Here is a 19968-nt window from a genome sequence, read left to right as displayed (position 1 = left end):
TCCGTGCACCATCACACCCTAAAAGCCAGGATTGCTCTGCTGCTTGCCACAGCTTCTCAGTCATCCTTGGGAAACTTGGCCTCTGTTTGCTTGGTTCATGCCTCCCTAAGTCTGATATAATATTTTTTCTTTTTAAGGTTTCTTTTTAATACTCTTTAAATCAGTACCATTGAAATACCTACTCAAAAATGCCTCTTAAAGAGAGAAGAGACTCTTTGGCAGCCCAGGTGTCGCTGTCACAGGGATATTGGGGAATCTGCTTTCCTGGCCCCATGCCCACAGCAGTCCTGCTGAAGGCAGCTGAGCCCCATGTTTATATAAAACACTCATCCCTTTCAAAGCCCATCATCTGTTTAAAAACCATGCCAAAATGATTTCTTTATTCTTCCAATAACAGATGAGAAATGGGAAACCAAGGAAGTAATCTCTGATTTTAGTTTTGCTTTATGTGTTCAATATCTCCAGTGTGGACCAATTTCATTGTTAGTCGGACAGGAGGAGAGGATGAGGATACTTTTGAACATGACACTATATCCTTAGAAAGGTTTGTTAGATGGCAGCATCCTCTAATTTTTATTTTCCCTATTGAAATTAATTTGGCTTTATTTCTGCTGCGCCCTTTGAGCTCTGCTGCTGGCTGCAGATGGGTGACTTGCACGCTTATCCAAGTAATTCCAGGTGGATGGCAGCCATTAAAGAAAGATGCTTTAGCATCACTAGCACTAAATGCATTATCAGAGCTTGAAGTCCTGTAGATGCAGAACAAGAAAAATATGAGATGCAGAAGGGTTCAGGGGCCGGGCTGTGCCCATCCATCCAAGACACAGCTGTAGGAGGCTGTCCCTCTGGCATTCCTCCTGGTGCTCTGGTGCTACAGTGATGGATAAGGGTCAAAGCAGAGAGCAGAAATGGAATGACATAGACACGGAGAGGGAAGAAAGAATTGTACCCTCTCCATTAGATATGTTTGACTTGTTGACAACTCTCACTTGCTATCAGACTAAAACTTGTGCACAAGCCAGGCCCTCAGCTCTGCAGGAGCAGCCTGCTGTGTGGAACAGGCTCCTTGGGATGAGGAGGGCTGTGCCCTCTTAAGCAAGAAGCATCGAAATCAGAAATAGATTTTCCTTGCGAGCAGCAGCACTTGGGTTCGGTGTGGCTGCCTGCAGCGTCCCTGCCCGTGGGAGGATGGCATAAAGCAGCTGTGGCTCCATTTGCCTCTTCCCAAACCTCCCCGATTTTGTAGATATATTAGAAGCAACGTGTGTGTCCAGCTATAAACTAGGTGGGAAGTGTTTAACAGGATTTGAACCCTCCTGATTCAGCTCGGTGATCAGTCGGGATGGGATGTCTCGGTCGCTGGCTCAGCAGGCAAACGGGGCCATATTTATTTGTAGGTGTGCTACATGTTTGAAACTGCCTGAGTTTTGTAGTGTTTTCTGTGGGGATTTTTTCTTTCAAAAGGACTGCAGCTTCCTAAAGCTTTATCAATGGGCTATCAGTTGTACATTGCAGGGAGTGGAGGATAAGGCTGAGTAAGTTTATCCTGTTATTGCTCAGGGTTTAGATATGCTGTAAAATGTGAATATCATTATATGCTGTGCTAGGAAGCTGGATGCTTTGCTGGCAGGGCGCTTACAGCTTCAGTGCTGTTTTCCTGGCATTGTTTCTCCTGTGCAATAAATATCCCTGCAAAACCACAGCAGTAAACATGCAGCTTGGAAGTAGCTGAGCAGCTGAGCCCATCCTGATGTGCCTGGCAGGATGGGATCAGTTTTTCCAGACTTTTGCCAGCTCTCCTGTGTGGCACGGACACCACTGGTATCTCACAGGTAATGCTGGGAGGAGTTTCTTCTGCTACACTGGGTCTTTGACCAAAGCTACATTTGTGTGGAAGTGACTTATAGCAATGTGTACAAGTCTGTGTCTTAACCCAAGTGAAACTTCATTTTATTCAGTGAAATCAGGTATGAACATACAGGAATTATTCTACTGCCCTGGAGACCTCAGTGGAATAATAGTTTTTAAAGGTAGCCTTAAAGAGCCTAGTTCACCAGAAAGTAAACTAGAAGAGTTTAAATTATTTCAAAAAGAAATTGTTGAATGCAAAGGATTGTGATAAACCTGGATTTTTAAAAACTAATGACCTGTGTGTGTATGTAAACTTGAAGCACAGAGCCTGCTTGCCAGTATGAACAGTTTGATACTGTATTTTTTAGGGGAATCAAGACCTTCTTTCAGGAAGGTATCTGTTGGAATTTTTATTTTCCTTCCCCGATATCCATATCAGTTCCAGTTGGCTTTTTCTCATATGAGTTATTAATACTTGAGGTGTGCAAGTGCTGGGTACAGATGGGAGTGTAATAGTATCCAGTATTTTATGGTGTAGCTTATTGACTTGGTGGGGATTGCACTAACAAAGGCTCTTTTTCTCCATGAAAAAGTCTTCACCTGGTTTAGAAACTTTTCTGGAAAAGCTGTTTCTAGTGTAAACTCAGTGGGAAGTAACACTGATGAAAAATGATAGTGCTGTAATATCTCTTCAGGTGGGAGAGACAATTCACATTGAATTTTCCTCAGGGCATTTGCAGTGCTGTTTTTGCCTTTCCCCTGCTTTAGAGTTTTTGAGGAGAATAAGTGAGGCTTGGACACACTTAGGAGGAGAGGGAGCTCCTGAGAAGTGGGTTTGCTGTGTTTGGGGAAGAGAATCTTTCTGAGTCTCCCCCAGGACCTATGATAGAGTGCGACTTAAAACCGAGGCTGTATTTTCACAGCTGTTGTGGGAGCTTTTTTCATTTAACACAGCACAGATGTGAATGATAAAATATAAATTGAAGATGGATGTACACCATCTTGGCATGTGAGAGGTTCAATTATAGGCAGAGCAAGCAGAATAATGGAAAATACATTTGAGTGATTGTTCCGTTAATATAATTTGCAATGAATTATTCACAACAATTTGCTCACCCAGCTCCTATTGTAATAATTTTCGTTCCTTCATTTGCTATGCGCTTGAAACTGCTTCCCACAACTTGTGCTTGACACGTAATGAAGTGTATCCATGCTCCCACCTGTCCCCACCTACGTGAGAACAAGGACAGAGTTACCGGAGCTCAGCATTTTCAGCAGTGAGCTCTCTGAGAAGTTAATCATGGTGTTAAAGTGAAGGCTGCTGCTGCTGCTGAACATGATGTGACCTGTAAAAGCCTGTTCTGTCAGGCTCAGAGGGGCCTGGGCTCACAGAGGGGCTGGCAGAGGACCTTTTTCCAAGCTACACAATTGGCATATGGGAGGATTGTCCTTCCACGAGTGGAAGCTGACAGAAGGTGATCAGCTGGTGCTGAGTGATTAATCCTTGTCCTTGGGAGCTGAAGCATTTGCTTTCTACCTGTACGGCATCAGTAGTGCCTGGAGGGCGGGGAGGAGGTGTTGGGCTTTGCAGTGAAATGTGTGGCACCAGCAGTGCTTGAGGAGAAGCACTTTGCATGCTGAGGTCCCTGTCCCTCGTGTTGGGTTGTGTTCAGCAGCCGAGCGGGTCGGTGGCAGTCCCGCAGCCCTGGACACGAGGGTCCAGCTTCCATCACTGCAAAGTGTCGCATTTGTGCCCCCCCTTCCCTATTCCTAAGGCGCTAGAAACCCCACAAATGCACATTTCTTCTGAAGTTTACCAGAAAGGAAGATTTGTTCTTCCTGGCCCCTTGGGGGGACCCGTTCCTGGGCAGTGGCTGTGGGGAAAGGTGTCCATGTCCTCCCTCCATGTCCCTCTGCAGCCCAGAGGGAGCAGAGGGTGATGAAGCTGCTCTTTGCCACCCCTTGCCCTGCTGCTGGGGTGGTGGGTAGGAGTGGGGACTGTATTGTGCTACGAGCTTGATGGGACACTGGGTAAAAGGGGGCATATGTAGTAGGAAATCACAGTTCTTGGAGTTCTACCTAGCTGTTGGGATTTGTTGTCTGGAGCATGAGGAATACTGAGGGCAACCTTACTCTGACTTTAGAAAAAAGAGCCAGGACTTGTTGCTGCCCAGCCCTGTGCTCCCCTGCTGAACACTGACATGCAAACTTCAGCTTAGGACTGGTTGCAAAGGAGTCTGTTTTTTTCTTCGTGCCATGTTTTTCTGTGCTCATTGTTACTCATATCTAGCTTCATTCTCTGACTTTTCTGTGCTCTTCCCCGGTCTTGTGATTGTCAGTCTTCAGTGTGTTGGGAGATACTGGGAAATATGGTGGACCTGTCCCAGGGGCAGACATGAGCCAAGGGGAGGTGCACTGGGAAGGTGCTGCTGCAGGGGTTAGTGAAGAACTCAGGGCTGCTTTAAGGTAAGATAAATACTTCTCTGAGTCTTAACCCTTCAGGACCTCTTACAAGCTCTGTCAAGCCATGATCACAGTGCCTTCAACACAAAACTCCATACTCTGTAACAAGCTGGGATTTATGCTACTGCTTTTTCCCATAGAGAGACAGCACTTGTAAGGTTAATCTGCCAGCATCTACTTGTCCCAATCTCTATAATCAGGCAAAACATGATTATGGAGCTGCATGTCATTAGTACACAATGGCACTTAGCTGGCTGAGATTGAATTAAAACCCTAATGGCAGAGCATCCGAGGTAAATAAGAGACAACCAGACCACTGGTGAATGACTCGCCTATCACTCAGCTTGGATTAGAAGAGCAAGAGCTCAGGGCTGACCAGAAGCAGTAGAAGCAGAGTCATTGAGTTGGATATATTGACTGGAGTTGGAAATATTGACTGGAGTTGGATATATTGACTGGAGTTCAGCACTCTTGTTACTGTTAAGTGTGCAAGTGTTGGGGGTGTGAGGCGAGTGTAGGCGTGGGCTTCCTGCACTGGCCTTTGAGCTGGAAAACACCCAGAGGCTTTGGACTCCCCAAGGTGGTGGATGACTTTTGTCTTTGCTGTATTCTGCTTTTTTTGCATCAGTTTCATCGAGCAGGTGTCAATGCCCTGAAATTATTTTCAGCAAACGTAAATCTGAGCATTCATTTTGAGGTGGGTGAAACAACTCTGTGATTTCAAGTGTTTTATTTCACTTTCCAGTCTTGCCTTCCTTTTTGACAATGTCAGATCAGTGGCTTCCAATCAAAATTTCACTTTGGTTTCGTTTTGCCTTTCTTCTGAGTGCGTTTTCCAGATCTTTTAAATGAAGCTTCATAAATCAACACTGATGTCATTGTGGGTGTGTTTTTCATGTTGTGTTTTGGATGCCAGAAGTGCTGTGTCCCCAGGGACAGCCCTGCAATTGAGTTTCCTGTGGATGTGCTGGGGAAAGAGCTCCCTCTGACAGTGGGACAGGGATCAGAGGCTGCAGGATGCTTTGGAGTGATCAGGCTTGCAGTGGTTTCGATTGCCAGCTCTGGGGATGGTTATTGCCCTTTTAGCTCTGTCAGTGTTCCTTATTTTGCAGCTCTGGTTTCACTCAGTGCTTGCATCCCTGCCATCAAATAAGATATGACATGAATATCTGTTGCTACTCTGGCCCTAGGGATGTGATTATGAACCTCTGGCTTGTGCTTGTGCTGTCAGTGACATTTGAGGTAGGAAAAGCATTAGATAGTGAATTCTCTGGAGAAAAAGCAGGGAATGAGCAAGTAAACAACAAAAGATGGGTATGGATCAAGGTCTGTCAGCAGTGTTGAATTTGAAGAGTTTCTGGCATTGCAATTAATTTATATCCTCTGCCAGCTTTGTTGCTATTGCCCTGTGCAAGATCTGTACCTCAGAGCAAACTTTATTTTTCACCTAAGGGCTAACAACTTTTCATGTGTTTCAGAAATTTGCATTTTAATGGAATAAATCTTATCCTTTCCCCCCAAAGCAGCAGTTGAAAAATAAAGCCTCTGGGAAGCTTTCTCCAAACACCCAACAGCTCAAGTGAAGTGTCCAAAGCAACCGTGGTGTATTTAGATGTGACGAGGCCCTGAATGTATTTGGTTTGTCAGCATGGGTAGATAACTTCTTGAGGCAAGACCTAATCCCTCTCACAGTGAGAGGAATCTCTTCTACGGCTGTAACTCAGGACCCCAAAATCCCCACTTGCCTTTGAGATCTCCTGGGCTGCAGAGTGCAGAGGTTGCAAAGCACAAGGTAAAAATGGAGATTGTTCCAGCACTACTGTATGAAAATGATAGGTGTATTCAGTCTCCTATGGAAGGAAGTTGGGGGAAAATTGTATGCTGGTGCTCTCTGCTGGATAAATCCAAAAAGGCTCTTGTCTCACTGGCACTGTGGTGACAGGCCAGTGTTGGGCTTGTGTCTCCTGGAACTCTGCCCACACTGGAACACCCTGATGGGTTGGCTGAGAGCAAGAGGTGTGTTAGGATTACTGCTCTGACTCCTCTCTTCCTTCCCTTACAGTATGTTACTTGCTGAAGAGCAACATCAGCCCTGACCTGTGCAATGAGGATGGATTAACTGCCCTGCATCAGGTGAGGTGTGGGAGGAGGTCACAGCTCCCTGCTGCTCCACACCATCGGCTCTTCCTGCTGCCCTCTGAGCAGACCTGTCCAAGTTAAACAGACAGACCTCCTCTATTTCATTTTTTTGCTCAGTTAAAGCAGTGAAACTTCACTATGTTGTGCTGGTAATCCAGTTTCTTGGGGAGCAAACTGAGATCAAACCCTTCTCTTTCTGTATCCCAGACTTTGTTCAGTGATAAGAAGAGCTCGGGAATCGGGGCTGGACTTCAGACGTGAACAATATTTCTCCCACCCTTTAATCTTTGTAGAAGTGGGCTGTAAACTCTTAAAGCAGATTAACTCAAGTTTAGAGACTTTGTCAATCTGCAAGTTTTGAAAGTAGTTTAAATAAATGATGCACAGGGCACTTGAAGAGCCTGCTGCTGCTCACTGCAGGCTCACGGACTTCACCACTAAAGTACAGATTTGCAATAGTGATGTGCAAGTCTGTGTCCTTCCTCAAAGCCTCTGAGCTGATCCCATAAGGGTTTTTCTATTCTTCCCAAGGCCCGTGGGACTGGCCGTGCCTGGCAGCTGCCGCCTCCACCGCAGGGAACAACAGTGGTGTGGTTGTCACACGAGCTCCGAGGGTGGCACAGACACTCAGGGGTTTTTCTGGAACAGACACTCAGGGGTTTTTCGGGAACAGACACTCAGGGATTTTTCTGGAACAGACACTCAGGGATTTTTCTGGAACAGACACTCAGGGTTTTTTCTGGAACAGACACTGAGGGGTTTTTCGCCATTAGTGCCTCTGTAAATGCTTCCGCTGACTTGGGATTTTGGATTCTTTTGCAAGTTGCCTGCTCTCTTCAAAGCCAGATGAGGTGTTTGTTTAAAAATGCAAACTAGCTCCAACAAGAACAGAAGGTCCCCACCACTACCAGCAGCACCTCTCCAAAGAGATGTTACCCTGCACACAGAGACATGCTGACAGCCTCTTTGCTTTCCCAGCTGGGTACTGAAGCCATGGAGAATCCCATCTTGCCCACTCAAGGATTAGTTATTGTAAAGGTGCATTTGGGAGTTAAGGTGGGAGCTTTACATCCAGTAGAGTTAATCCCTGAACAGAGAGAAGCCCCTAAGCAAACAGTATTGCCCAGTACCAGTGGCTTCCAGTGAAGGGCTCAATTACACTTCTGTGGTAACTTTGCTGTGTGACAGGAACGATTTTAACCTCACTTCCATGTACAAATAGTGAACAGAAACAGAAATACATAAAGGATCCTTGTCACTCAGTTGCTAAAATGCTTGTTGTGGGTTGGAATTCAGCCCCATTAGTGTGTGCTGAGCTGTGAGTCTTCCTGCGTGGGTCAGCAGTAACACACAGACCACAAACAGGCTTCTTGCACAGGAATGAATCTTATGTGAATTCTGAGTGTCTTGATCACATGCACATTCATGTCAAGATGTGAGCACAAGGTGGATCAAAGAGCAAATTCCACCTTCTCCAAAGGAAAGAGGTTGAGGCTTTTCTTGCTGGCTGCCTCTGGGACTATGCTGTAAATGCAGGGAGAATGTTGATCTTTCTCAGGAAATGAAAGGTGCCCTGTGAAGTAGCTCATAATTCTAGGAATCCAATTTGCACGTCCTCAGATAACTGAGGTAGGTAGTGGTGAACTGTTGAGAAGACTTTTACTAATCACATGCCAGTGTGTGGGATTTTCCCTAAGAAAAGGGAATGTCAACTTGTCAGCTCATCCCTTGGTATGTGGTTAAACTGGTTACATTGAATTTCTCTTATGTTTTCTCTTGAATATGGAAGACCCAGTGGAACAGAAGCTGTGAGCATATTTGCTGTTATTCCCTGCTGGTTCTGCCCCCACACCAGAAGGCCCTGTAAGACACCAGTGACCTCTGGTCTGCCCAGTGTAGGTGTTCTGCACGGTGCCTTTCTGACCTGCTGCTATTTAACTCTGTTGGAGTTGCTTGTTGCTAAACAGTGCAGGATAAAGTAGGTCTCCACATCCAGGTACCCTTTATTATTTTACAGTTGAGCAGGTATAAGCCCTCATCTTCCCAAAGTCTAAAAAATCCAATCTGTCTGTATCTCTTCCTCACCAGTGCTGCATAGACAACTATGAAGACATAGTCAAACTTCTCCTCAACCATGGAGCCAATGTCAATGCCAAGGACAATGAGCTGTGGACTCCATTGCACGCAGCAGCTACATGTGGTCATATCAACCTGGTGAAGATCCTCATCCAGCAGTAGGTGGCTTTTTGTCTCTGTCCTTTCTGCAGATCTGATTCTACCCACAGCTTCTTGTGGATGGAAACCGAGACTGTTCAGTACCTTGGAGGTTGCAGGGGTGGTGATTATTCCCTGCTTTCAGGCTATTTGTGAGACTCCTTCCTGCTTGGGGGAGAAGGGGGTGGAGGAGGAAGAGCAGAAAGGCTGAGGAGGCAGAATAAAACCCTAGGTGGCTTGGCTCAGTTTCATGAATTTTCTGGAGACTGGGCCAAAATTTGCTGCTTTTTGCCCATATTCTGGTGTGCCTGTGTGTGCTTGTGGAACCATGGTTGCTGGGTGGGTAGAAATAGGAGCAGCCAGCCAGGGTCCACCTCTTGAAGCCCTTAAACACTACTTCAGATCTTCCAGCCCCAGTCAAGGAGACACAGCTGCAGGAGGGCAGCAGCGTGCTTGTATAGTTCTAATACCTGGGTGAACTTTGTGACCTGTCTCACTGGGTCTTAATTAATAACCAGTTTGCTTCCTGTAGTGCGTTCGTTCCCCAGTGGTGGCACAGGTGCTTGCACTGGACCTTCCACTTGATTTCACCAAGGCTCTAAAGCTCAAGTGTTTGCCCTAAATCTCAGGTCTTTTCTGGACTTACCAGCAAGGTGGAGGAAGTCAGGTGTGTTTTGAGTTGTGCCATTTGGTGAGCACCTGCTGTGAATCTTACCTGGAACAGATAGTTCTGGCTCTGTATGGAGCCCTCTCCTCCATTTCCCAGAGTGACAGTGCTTTGAAGTGTTAACTTGCTGCCTTGCTGCTTCTCTCTCAGGGAGGACGACTTCTCCCTGTGGTACTGTCATCTGGGAGATGAGTGTTGAAAATTTGACCCTTCTTTGGCTGTATAGTGAAGGAGAGAAGAGGATGCAGTTGGACATCCCTTGAAGGATGGTCCCACTTGGGTTAGGAAATTTTTGGGTGGGGGAATAAAAATGGAGCAGATGTGGACCAACATAGTGCATTACTGACCCATGAAGGAGGTGTAGTGTGCTGCCTTTCATCCACTTCTGGAATTAATCTTCCCCATTCATAGCTCCTTAGCTTTGCTTCAAATCTTTCTTATCTCATGTGTATCTTGGTGGCATTTGGACGACTCTTAAACCCCGGTCAGTTTTTCCTAAGCATTTATCCCAGTGTTTGGCACTGCCTGCTCTAGGATGTGTGAGATCTTTTCTCCTGTAACTGGGTTTTCTCTTGCAGTGGGGCAGACTTGTTGGCAGTAAATGCAGATGGCAACATGCCGTATGACCTCTGTGAAGATGAGCCAACTTTGGATGTCATTGAGACTTGCATGGCCTATCAAGGTAAGGAGATTGAGTTCACGTAAAATACAAAACCGGGTCAATGTGGTACTAAAAATTACCTTGTTTATCAGCTCTTGACTGGCCTCTGGAGAAAAGCAGAGAGCTGCTGCTGGCATAATTTCTTGGAACCTGACTCTTGGAACTAGACTCAGAGTCTAGTTACTCTGATTCCTGAAGATCATGAGGGTGAAGGACAGCAGACAGGTCCCCTCAGCTACATATCCTCTGAAAAGGGTGTGAGGTTATATCAACCAGGATCATAAGTCTGATTTTACTCAAGAAGTGGAGAAAAAAAACCCTTTCCAACTGTCCTCTAACTGGAATTTTAACAGGGATTACACAGGAAAGGATCAATGAGATGCGTGCTGCTCCAGAGCAGGTCATGATCTGTGACATTCATGACATACTTGCGACTGGACAAGACCTGAACAGGACTGATGCCCAAGGTGCTACGCTGGTGAGTGAAACTGCAGCAGCTTCAGTTTTGCCTTCATTCAGCCCAGAGGTTATGAAATCTGCCCTGGGGCAGGAGTTATACAAAATCAACATGTACAAGTCACTGAGAGGAGAAATCTCACAGTGAGGAATTGCAGAACACAAACATCTGCTAACCTCCAGGGAACTGGGACTGAAAGACCTCCCAGTGACCTCTTGCTTCTCACTAGTCTTGTAGGTCGATCAGACTCCCATAGAAGAGGCGTGAGAGTCCTCTGGTTTTCATGGGAGCAGGATCTGGTGTTGGGAACTCTGGAGACCTTCTGCCTGCTTTCTGCTTTGCAAAGCATCTGGCTCACAAGGAGTCCCAGCTTAGGGGAAATTCAATAATGAGGTCATATGTGTTGGGTTTCATACAACCTTGGTCGTTTGATGCTTGGGTCTGGACATAACTGATATACAAGCACTTGGTTCATTTGTTTGATGACCACACTGTGGCATTCAGGTTTCTTAATCTAAATGTCACCTTTAGCATACACCAGAAGCGTAAGAGGAGGGCAGGCTCCCTCCAAGATAACCTTGGATGACTGAAGCTTTTATTGCAGCTTATTTTTTCAACACCTTTTTCCCTTTAACAAGGATGATATACATAAATTTAATCAGACTTCTTGCCTTCCCCTTTTGTATCACCCCCAGGTGATTCCCTGCTAATTCATGTGACCTCTAGAAGGAGAAGGTATGACTAAGTGGCATAAAATTTATGTAGAAATTAATTGAGTTGCCAAAAAGCATCAGAATTTATTTCCAGATAAGGGTTTAACTTTGTGTGGTGGAATCCACATGGAAATTTTTTGAAAATAAGCTTTAATTCTTCTTTTCAGCACAGTTGAAATAGGAGGATCTTTGGGTGCAGTTAATCCCTTCAGACCAGTGCATAGGTCAGTGTTTAGCTCAGACATGCAACAGCAGATGGCAAATATGAAAATCTTCAGAGACATTAAGTTGGGGGACTAAAGGAGACTGTTACTGATGTCTCCAAAGTGGTGGCTGTAGTTGGAAGCCAATACCTGAAAAATCATATTCCCTTAACTAAAAGTAGCAAAGTTTTAAAATGTTTTTGATTTTCAAGTGGTGAAAGTAATAATGGCGAGTGGAAGTGCAATCACACGGAGAGAGTCCTGACTAAGGCAGGCTGTAAATTTGATCAAAAAATCACATCCACAGCACTTCAGTGGGGAAGAGGAGACATTCTCTTGGCATGAGAAATGCAGGGTGGATGATGTTCTCCATTGCAGGCTTGCATTTTGATTGTTCTGTTCCTCTGTAGATTAGGAAACACTTAAAAGCCTTTGATTTAAAATGTGAAAACTTAATTTTTCTAACCCATAGAGGTAAGTTATTTTAAGAAATATTGAGCAGTTTCCTCTCCAAACAGAATTACATGCAGGTAATACTGAGTTTTAGTAACAAGAACAACCTGCTTTTGACCTGGTAGCACCTGCTAAATGTGAAATGTGCTGCCTGTTCAGCTCTAGGCTCAAACATTATTCAAGAAAATCCACTGAAACTTGGTCTATAAAGCCAGCCATGATCCTTGCAGGTGGTTCATGTTCTGTTCCTTATCTCCTAGCTGCATATAGCTGCAGCCAATGGTTATCTGCATGCAGCTGAAGTCCTTCTTGACCAGGGGGCGAGCCTGGACGTCAAGGACTGGGACGGCTGGGAACCTCTTCACGCTGCTGCTTTCTGGGGACAGGTAATGATTGCGCTGCAAGTGTCACGTATGAGGGTGACATTTCTTTCTGCCTGGACGAATTGTGTAGTACTCTGCAAATGGAAGAAATCTCTGCTGGGGCTGGGCTCTCTGGACAGCATCAGAGGAGGTCCTTTGGGTTCCAAAAAGAACTGGTTGCTGAGGAAGTTCAGACGGAGTATGTCTGTCTGCGCAGGTGAATGGTAGGAACATTGTTTAAGATCACACACATACCAGAATAATTTGAGGCAAGTTGAGCACACAGGCCATTGCTTCTGATCTTATTCCAACTTTTCAGCTTTGGGAAGGAAAGCCTAAATTGCCTAAAATAGCTCTGTCAACTTGACTTTCTCTCTTTCCATTCTTTAGATGCAGATGGCTGAGTTACTTGTGTCCCATGGGGCTAGTTTGAGTGCCAGAACATCTTTGGATGAGATGCCAATAGGTGAGTTTACTAAGCTTAAAAAAAGAAATGCCTAAGAAATGGCTGGAGTCTTCACATGGTGCCTTCAGAAGCATTAACGTAATTTCTTAAGTGTCTTTAGAATCAAAGTTTCAGTTACTGTAACTGGGACTGAAGTTTTGAAGCTCTTGCTTTACTGCTTCTCAAAGTGTTTCTTCCTGCACATAAAAACAAGGAAGAAGGCATTTCTCAAGCACCAAGTCTTTCTCCTGTGTGTTTCCATTCGTGTTATCCCTCTGAAGCTGTGCTTGGGAGTCTCCCTGCTGAGTACAACTGTAAGACATGGGTGTCTTAACCAGGAAGGCACAGTTAGTAACACGGTGTCAATGGTACCACATGGGAACTGTCTCATTAAGGGCTTGGTCTGTGTGTGCCATAGATCTGTGTGAAGAGGAGGAATTCAAAGTGTTGCTTCTGGAGTTGAAACACAAACACGATGTGATCATGAAGTCTCAGATGAGACATAAATCCTCCCTGAGTCGAAGGACCTCCAGCACGGGCAGCCGGGGGTGAGTTGTGCCCTTCCTGCAGTGTGTGTTGGCTTGGCCACCCAGGGCTGGTTGCAGAGCACCCTGTGGTGGGTGTGCAGGACCCCATCTGTCCTTTCTGAACAGACTCTGAGAGGCAGAAGCTGACTTTGGTTGCTCAAAGCAGAGCTCCCTTGAAATGTGGTTGTTTTACTAGAAAGAGAGGCTATTTCTTGGGGGGGAAATGGCTTTGCACTGTTGTGGTGTAATAACTACTCTGAGCAGAGGACCAAGTGGTGAGAATTTATCCTATTAAACCACTGGGACTGGTGTTGGACAGTCAGTGCTTCAAGTGGATTAACTTGAGCTTCTCAACAATAAAATGGCATGGCCAAGATACTGTGCCCAGATACAGTTTGCACAGGTCTTTATAAAACATTTACTAGACACTGAAGCAGTCCTGCAGACCACAAAACTCCCTAAACAGCCCATGGGCCATTCCTCTATATTTTTACTCCACTGGTTGCAGAGTAGATCGTTCATTGAGCTGTATGAGCTTTCATGCAGATCTGCAGTGCTGCTTTAAAACTCCTTAAAATTCCTCCCACCTTTAATATCCACACCAGTGCCTTTGCTTTGTGTGGGTGCCAGGAAGTTAAATTCATGTTCCATTCCAGAGGGAGAGGCTGTGAAGTGTGAGGCAGAGGTGAGAAGGATTATAGGGTTAGGGGAATTGTCATGTCCTGCTCACAGCTTTGATGCCCTTTGTCCCTGTCCCACAGGAAGGTGGTGAGGAGGGCCAGTCTTTCGGACCGAACAAACCTTTACAGGAAGGAGTGTGAGAAAGAGGCCATCGTTTGGCAGCAGCTGGGGGCAGCAGAAGAAGGAAGAAACTCGGGTTTCATTGGAGAAATTGGGGAGACTCGGTCTGACCAGGAGAATACAGACCCTGTAAGGAATCTCTTCTCTATTATGGGAGTCACTGAGGGGGGCTGGTAGTGCAGGTTCAGCAGCAGTGGGTGCCCTGGGGTTGAAGGTGGCTAAAAAATTTGTAGACCTCATTCATCAGATGTAAGCAAAAGACCTAATTCTCATTTGACATAAACTGGGATAACCCTCTCTAGTGGAAAGGCTGTTTTGGATTTACAGCTGCATAAATAGTTTTGAGATAAGGTCCTAGTGAACCAGAGATTCTGAAAAGACAGTGTGTGCATTTCTCTTTACAGCTAAAAGTGGTAATCACAAAAGAATTGTAAAGTTGCTTTGCAGTTACCTGTTTCAATTCAGTTACTATCATATTATAATAATATGCTTATCTATTTGTTATTTCTTTTGTGAGTCCTTCTGACTTAATGTTCCGTGTACCTGGTTAGGGCTCGCAGCTTTATAGGGTCCTGTTAGTGGGTGAATTCAGTGTTTGTGCTGCAGTACCTGTCTGGTCGAAAGGCTGAATGGGAGTAGGCTTAGGAAGTTGTCACAGGGATAAACCCTGCTATGGGGGACAGTGGAAGATGCTCTTCTTTCATGTCTTCTTGTTCCAGAACTCAGTGCTAGAGAACTCCTCCCTCCTTCCGGAGTTAGCAAACAAAAGCACCCAGTGTGACACTGAGATCCCACTCCAGAATGGACTCATGGCATCTGCCAGCCCTTACCAGTACACCTTTTCCAACGGGGACATTTGGAGCATGCACGCTGAGCCCAGCAGTAACCCTGGCCACGTGCTGCCCTACGGCAGCCCTGGGCTCCCCGACACCCAGCAGTTCTGGGGCACCTACAAGGAGCACAACCACCAAACGCTCTCAGAACTGAAGAGGCAGCGGGCTGCAGCCAAACTCCTCCAGCACCCTTTCCTCAGCACCCACTTCAGCAGTGGCATGGCAGGAGTTGCTGAGAACGTGGGTGAGGCCAAGTCGCACTTAATCGAATCCAGGACTTCTCCCTACAGCTCAAACGGGACCTCAGTGTATTACACAGTGTCCAGTGGCGATCCGCCCCTCTTGAAATTCAAAGCTCCCATGGAGGAAATGGAAGAGAAGGTGCACGGATGCTGCAGAATTTCCTAGTCTTGTCTGTGTCTCGCCCCAGAGAAAACAAGATGTAAGTGGGCTGGTTGGATCTATCTCAGCTGCCAGGGTGTTTGCGTTCCAAAGGGAGAATTTAGTTGTGGACATCCTGACTGTGGCAGCCTCGTTCATCCTGAATTGTACTTTACCCTGCCAATTACTTACATTGCAGCTGAATGAGTAATGCAGGTGGAGCAAGGCTTTTAGGAGAGGAAGGGATGCACATCAATATGATGTAAAAAGAGTCTCCCTCATCTTGCTCCCTGGGGGAAAAGGTATCGTGCACTGCCTCCCCATCCTTGGGAAGTCATGAGATGCCTTGGAACAAAGAAAGGATCTGGATTAAAATCTTTGCATCTGAGCCTCTTGCTGCAAGTCACCAAGGGGCTGGAAGGTGACAGTTCAGACCTGCATTTTCACCCTCGGGTGCTGCACATACCTTGGAGGGGAGGTCAACCCCCACATGGGGTTTGCAAGCGTGGACAGAGCTGTTTTCCATTCAGCTAGATCCAGCACTTCCTGGACCTCAGCAACAAGGAGGTGTAGATGCTGTGCTTAGGAAGTTTGCAAGGTGTTATCTCCTTGCAGTGACAGCTCACCATCAAGAACTGTGCGCTGGCTGGGTCCTGTTCTGCTCGTATCAGCTCATCACTGCAGGCTGCCTTCAGGTTTGAAGCAGAACTTTTCCTGGAACAGGCTTCACTCAGTAGGCTTTAAAACCGATGTTGCAATAAGGGGCCCTGGCAATAGAATTTTACTGCAATAAAATACTGGCAAAGGTCTATACTGGGATAAGTAATTAAAAAAACCCTTATTTGTACTATTTAGACTCTTAATTTGTTAAAACTGAAAAGACTTTTGTTGATCTCACTTTCCTATTGATTCTGTTTGTTTACTCTATGTGCTCAACACAGATACTAGGGGCAGTATGCTTTGCAATCTGATTTTTTTCTGGATTTCCAGAACCACAGGGCTCAGGAGGGGTGAGGAGGAAAGGCTTGTCAACACTAATCTAGAAACACCATGAAAGCATTTCTAATCCCATAGGTGTGATGACACTTGCATTAACCTGCAGTCTTTGGCTCATAAATAACTGTTAAACCATTGCTATGGTAGTTCAATGTTGCAGCAGGACAGGAGATTTTTTTGGTCTGTTTTCCAGCTCCCATACTGAAACCACTCCCACCAACAGTGGTTAGCAGCTGTCAGCAGAAGGTTTAAATGCCTCTGTCTCAAGGAGTTGCCTTGCACCATGCAGTGCTTAGCAAAGGCTCTCTGCTGTGGAGCCGCTGGCACACAACACTGTTTTGGTGCAGTCCACGTGAGCTCTGAGAGACCACCTGGGAAACACTAGCATGGACTTCTCAGCAAGTTCAGGCTTTGTGTACCTGGAGGAGGTGAGAGGAGAGTGCCCCATGGGACACAGCTCCGAGGAACTGGCCACAGCTCAGTTGTATCTACAGCAGTAACTCTAAATCTTCAACCTCTTTTCTGCACAGAGGGGCTGTTGCACGTGTAACTCTTTGCCTGCATGAATATTTGTCTTCTTGGGCAGCCTAAATTCCAGACTCTGAAGATATAAACCTGTTTGGGTCTCTGCAGGCTGTCAGTGGATTCAATCCAGTTCGTGTACTTGTACTTCAGCCAAGCAATAGCAAATGCAGCTTCCACCCATCTTCTTTTTATCTGGCAGCTGTTAGACATCAATATTACCCTTCACATGTACATTCCCTCTGTGGGAATCCTCACAGCCTTAACTTTTTTCCAGGCTATAAAGAGTTGACTTAGGCTGCCAGTGACTGTTAAGTGCTGCCCTCTGCTCCCATCAAATGTAGCCCATTGCTGGGGCTGGATATATCACAGTGCAGGGTTCTGGGCTTCTCAAGGCAGCAGCAGTGGCTGTGTGTCACCACCACAGGAGACACTTCTGGACCTGTGAGGTGATTAGCAGACTGACAGTTTACTCTTTCTTTCCTTACCAATCTTAGGAGCAAACAAGAATATGGCAGCAGCTGACCCAATTCATTTAAAACTTCAGTTCTGTTAAAGGCAGGGTTTGAAGCATTCAGAGAAGTTGGGCTTCCTCCATTATTGAAATACATATGCTAAATATGAGACTAGAAAATACTTCTTGTACTTGACTTTAAGGGATTTTTAAAGTCATTCTCTAGTAGAAAGAGGATGATTTGGTAACTGGAGAGACTTTACTGTATCTGTGCATGCTTAACAGTGGGTCGTCTGGTTACCCTGAGTAAATTCTTCTGTGACAACACCAAGTGTGGCCTGGCTATTACAGAACATAGGGGAGATGATCTTTCAGGTGCCTCTCTTCTCCCACAGTGGTGAGGTTTGTCTCTCCATCCATCCTAATGAGATTTTTGAATTCACTGTAACAGATTTTGGTGCCGCTCTCCACTGGGTTGTAAATGGTGCAAACTTTGGGCCCAGAATTGCCTTCCCTCCCAGCGAAGGAGGAGTTGGGCCCTTGTCCTTCTCAGAGCAATTCTGTGCTATCAAGTGTGTTGAATCCTACCTAACTCCAAGGAAATGAAAAGGAAATTAGGGAATGCAATGGTATGAAGTAGTTTAAGGCTTGCTTTCACTGAGAGTTGCTAAAGCATTAAAACTGTGGGAAACCAGTTCATTTTAGACTAACAGCTTTTTTGCTTCCATTGGTATTTCACTCTAGGAATAAGGCCTTTTATTGTAAAATTTAGCCATGTTACAACAACAGTGGGGTTTTGATATCTATGTCTTTTAAAGGGCAGTAACCCAAAGGTTGTAATTGTTCAGACTGTGCAAAGATTTGATGAGTCTATTGCAAGCAGAACTCCACAAGAATAACCCTTTTGCTCACCACATCTTCCTGTGTGCTGAAGTCATACTGTTTCTAACAAACAAACTGGTTGCTGAGAGCAGCTTTACATTCCATGTTGAAAGACATTTTTTTATATGGAAAAAAAGGTGTCTTTCAAAATAATGTCTCTGTCAACCAAGAAAGTCACAACACTGAAATATTACATAAGGGCTCAAGTTCCATTGCTGGGATCTGTTTGACATCAGACCTGGATTTGTGATGCGATTTCAGCCCACTTAGTCTCACTTCTTTGGTGCTCCTGAATCTTAAAACCTTCCCACTTTTGGGAAGAACTGACTCTGGCTGATGTGATTCTGTGCCATCTTGCAGACGTGGTTGAAGAACCACGTGGATGAGGAACTCCTGGTAGGGAAGAAGAAGAGCATGTCAGGGCAACAGTGATAATGACTTGGTGCAATACTCAGTGGAGGCAACGAATTCTGGAGTTTATTGAGCAGAGTCTTATTTTGTGGGATTGAAATCACTTACAAGCTCCTAAATGCATTACAATTTCTGTATAGTGCCCTTTTGCTTCAGTCTTGGAGCTCTGATTACCCAAATCTTCTCTGCTGAAACTAGATCAGCAATCCCATAGAAAAGGGACTATCCAAACCAAGAAAGCAATAGCACTGATCTCCAGTGAGCCATGGACAAACTGCTGGAAGGTGTTCTCCCTACACCTGGGTATTTCTGTGCCTTATCGTGCTTGCTAAAGGTAACCCATCTCTGGAAGGTTTGTGGTGACTATACAGTGTTGTTCTTTAACTTTAGACTGTTTGCAAGGGTATAAAAGTTCACAGCATGCCAGATTTTGACATTATTATTTGCTCTTTCAGTTTCTCTCGTGATCGCCACTTCTCTCTTCCTAAATACACTAAAGGAAATGACAGGGTCTTCATTCTATTTTAACAAATCATGTTGACTACTTTGTATTAGTTGTCTACAGGCAGAATCCAGAACACTCATAGCAGCAAGGTCTTGCCTCTTATTACAGACAGAACACAGCTAATATTTACTTATTTTGTTCTGTTTTGCCTGTGACTGTAAAACAGAACATTGTCCCTGGTTGTTCTTCACCCTTATTCTACTGTTTTCATATTGGCCAAACTGGTAATGTACTTCTCATTTCCCCTCACACAATTCAAGTACCACTGGGCTCTCCAGGCAACATCTGCCATGGCACAAGTACAACCTAGAATATTTTGCTTTATTTCAACTGTGGAAGCTGTAGTAGAGGAGACTCTGCTCAAGATACCTGTTCCCAAAGCTACACCAATGCAATGATCTCCACCTGCAGCTGAAGGGGAGATACGGGTTTTTAAACAGTGCAGATGCAGCCTTAGTATTGCCACTGCTATGTCTTCAGCCTTTAGATTGCAGTGTGAGAGTGGATGCAGGAATGTGGATAACCCTGGTACAGCTTGGCAGGGCTGCTGTGTGTACAGGACATTAACAGATGATCACAAGCCTTCTGCAATAACTCATAATTCTGTCAATCAGTAGTAAACGATGTACAAATAAAACTTGATGAAATGTATTTTATGTGAAAAAAAATAAGAACTGTATATTGTATTAGCAGCTTTGTGTATAAAATGGCATTTTGGCAATCAGAGTCTAATATATTTAAACTTTTTTAAAAAAAGGATATTTGATATTGTATGGAATTGACTTTATTGCTACTGTAAGTATGAAGATGGTTTAACATATTGAAGCAATGCATAAAATCTTAAACTTTATGTAAAACTCATGCCAAAAGGGTATGTCTGACAGTATTAGCACCTGACTCAGTGTCTTTAATAGAGAGATTGAATTTTTTAATTTAAAAATTATATTAAATTTCTTTTAATAATACAAAAATGCCACGGAGGTCTTTTTAATTGGTTGTCGTTTTGGGACTCTGCTAAATGTCTCTGC

At 45.0% G+C, this 19968-nt stretch overlaps 1 protein-coding gene across 2 annotated transcripts in view; it reads left to right on the top strand.

Annotated features, from left to right (window-relative positions):
* Positions 1-19889, top strand: part of PPP1R16B (protein phosphatase 1 regulatory subunit 16B) — a 54345-nt gene extending 34456 nt beyond the window's left edge. Inside the window, exons 2-10 of one of the 2 annotated variants that reach the window (XM_027693914.1) lie at positions 6377-6447; positions 8542-8687; positions 9913-10016; positions 10349-10473; positions 12082-12207; positions 12574-12649; positions 13047-13176; positions 13917-14085; positions 14676-19889. In XM_027693914.1, the coding sequence (XP_027549715.1) occupies positions 6377-6447; positions 8542-8687; positions 9913-10016; positions 10349-10473; positions 12082-12207; positions 12574-12649; positions 13047-13176; positions 13917-14085; positions 14676-15197 (1469 nt within the window). In that variant the 3' untranslated portion in view covers positions 15198-19889. The remainder of the gene's footprint in view (positions 1-6376; positions 6448-8541; positions 8688-9912; positions 10017-10348; positions 10474-12081; positions 12208-12573; positions 12650-13046; positions 13177-13916; positions 14086-14675) is intronic. The other variant, XM_027693913.1, reaches the window with a different exon arrangement.
* Positions 19890-19968: the final 79 nt, after the last annotated feature.

This window comes from Neopelma chrysocephalum, unplaced genomic scaffold, assembly GCF_003984885.1.
Source record: "Neopelma chrysocephalum unplaced genomic scaffold, ASM398488v2 Primary Assembly neopelma1_94, whole genome shotgun sequence".
NCBI lineage: Eukaryota > Metazoa > Chordata > Aves > Passeriformes > Pipridae > Neopelma > Neopelma chrysocephalum.
The sequence above is the reverse complement of the archived record's forward strand: the minus strand, read 5'-3'. Positions and strand labels throughout refer to the sequence as shown.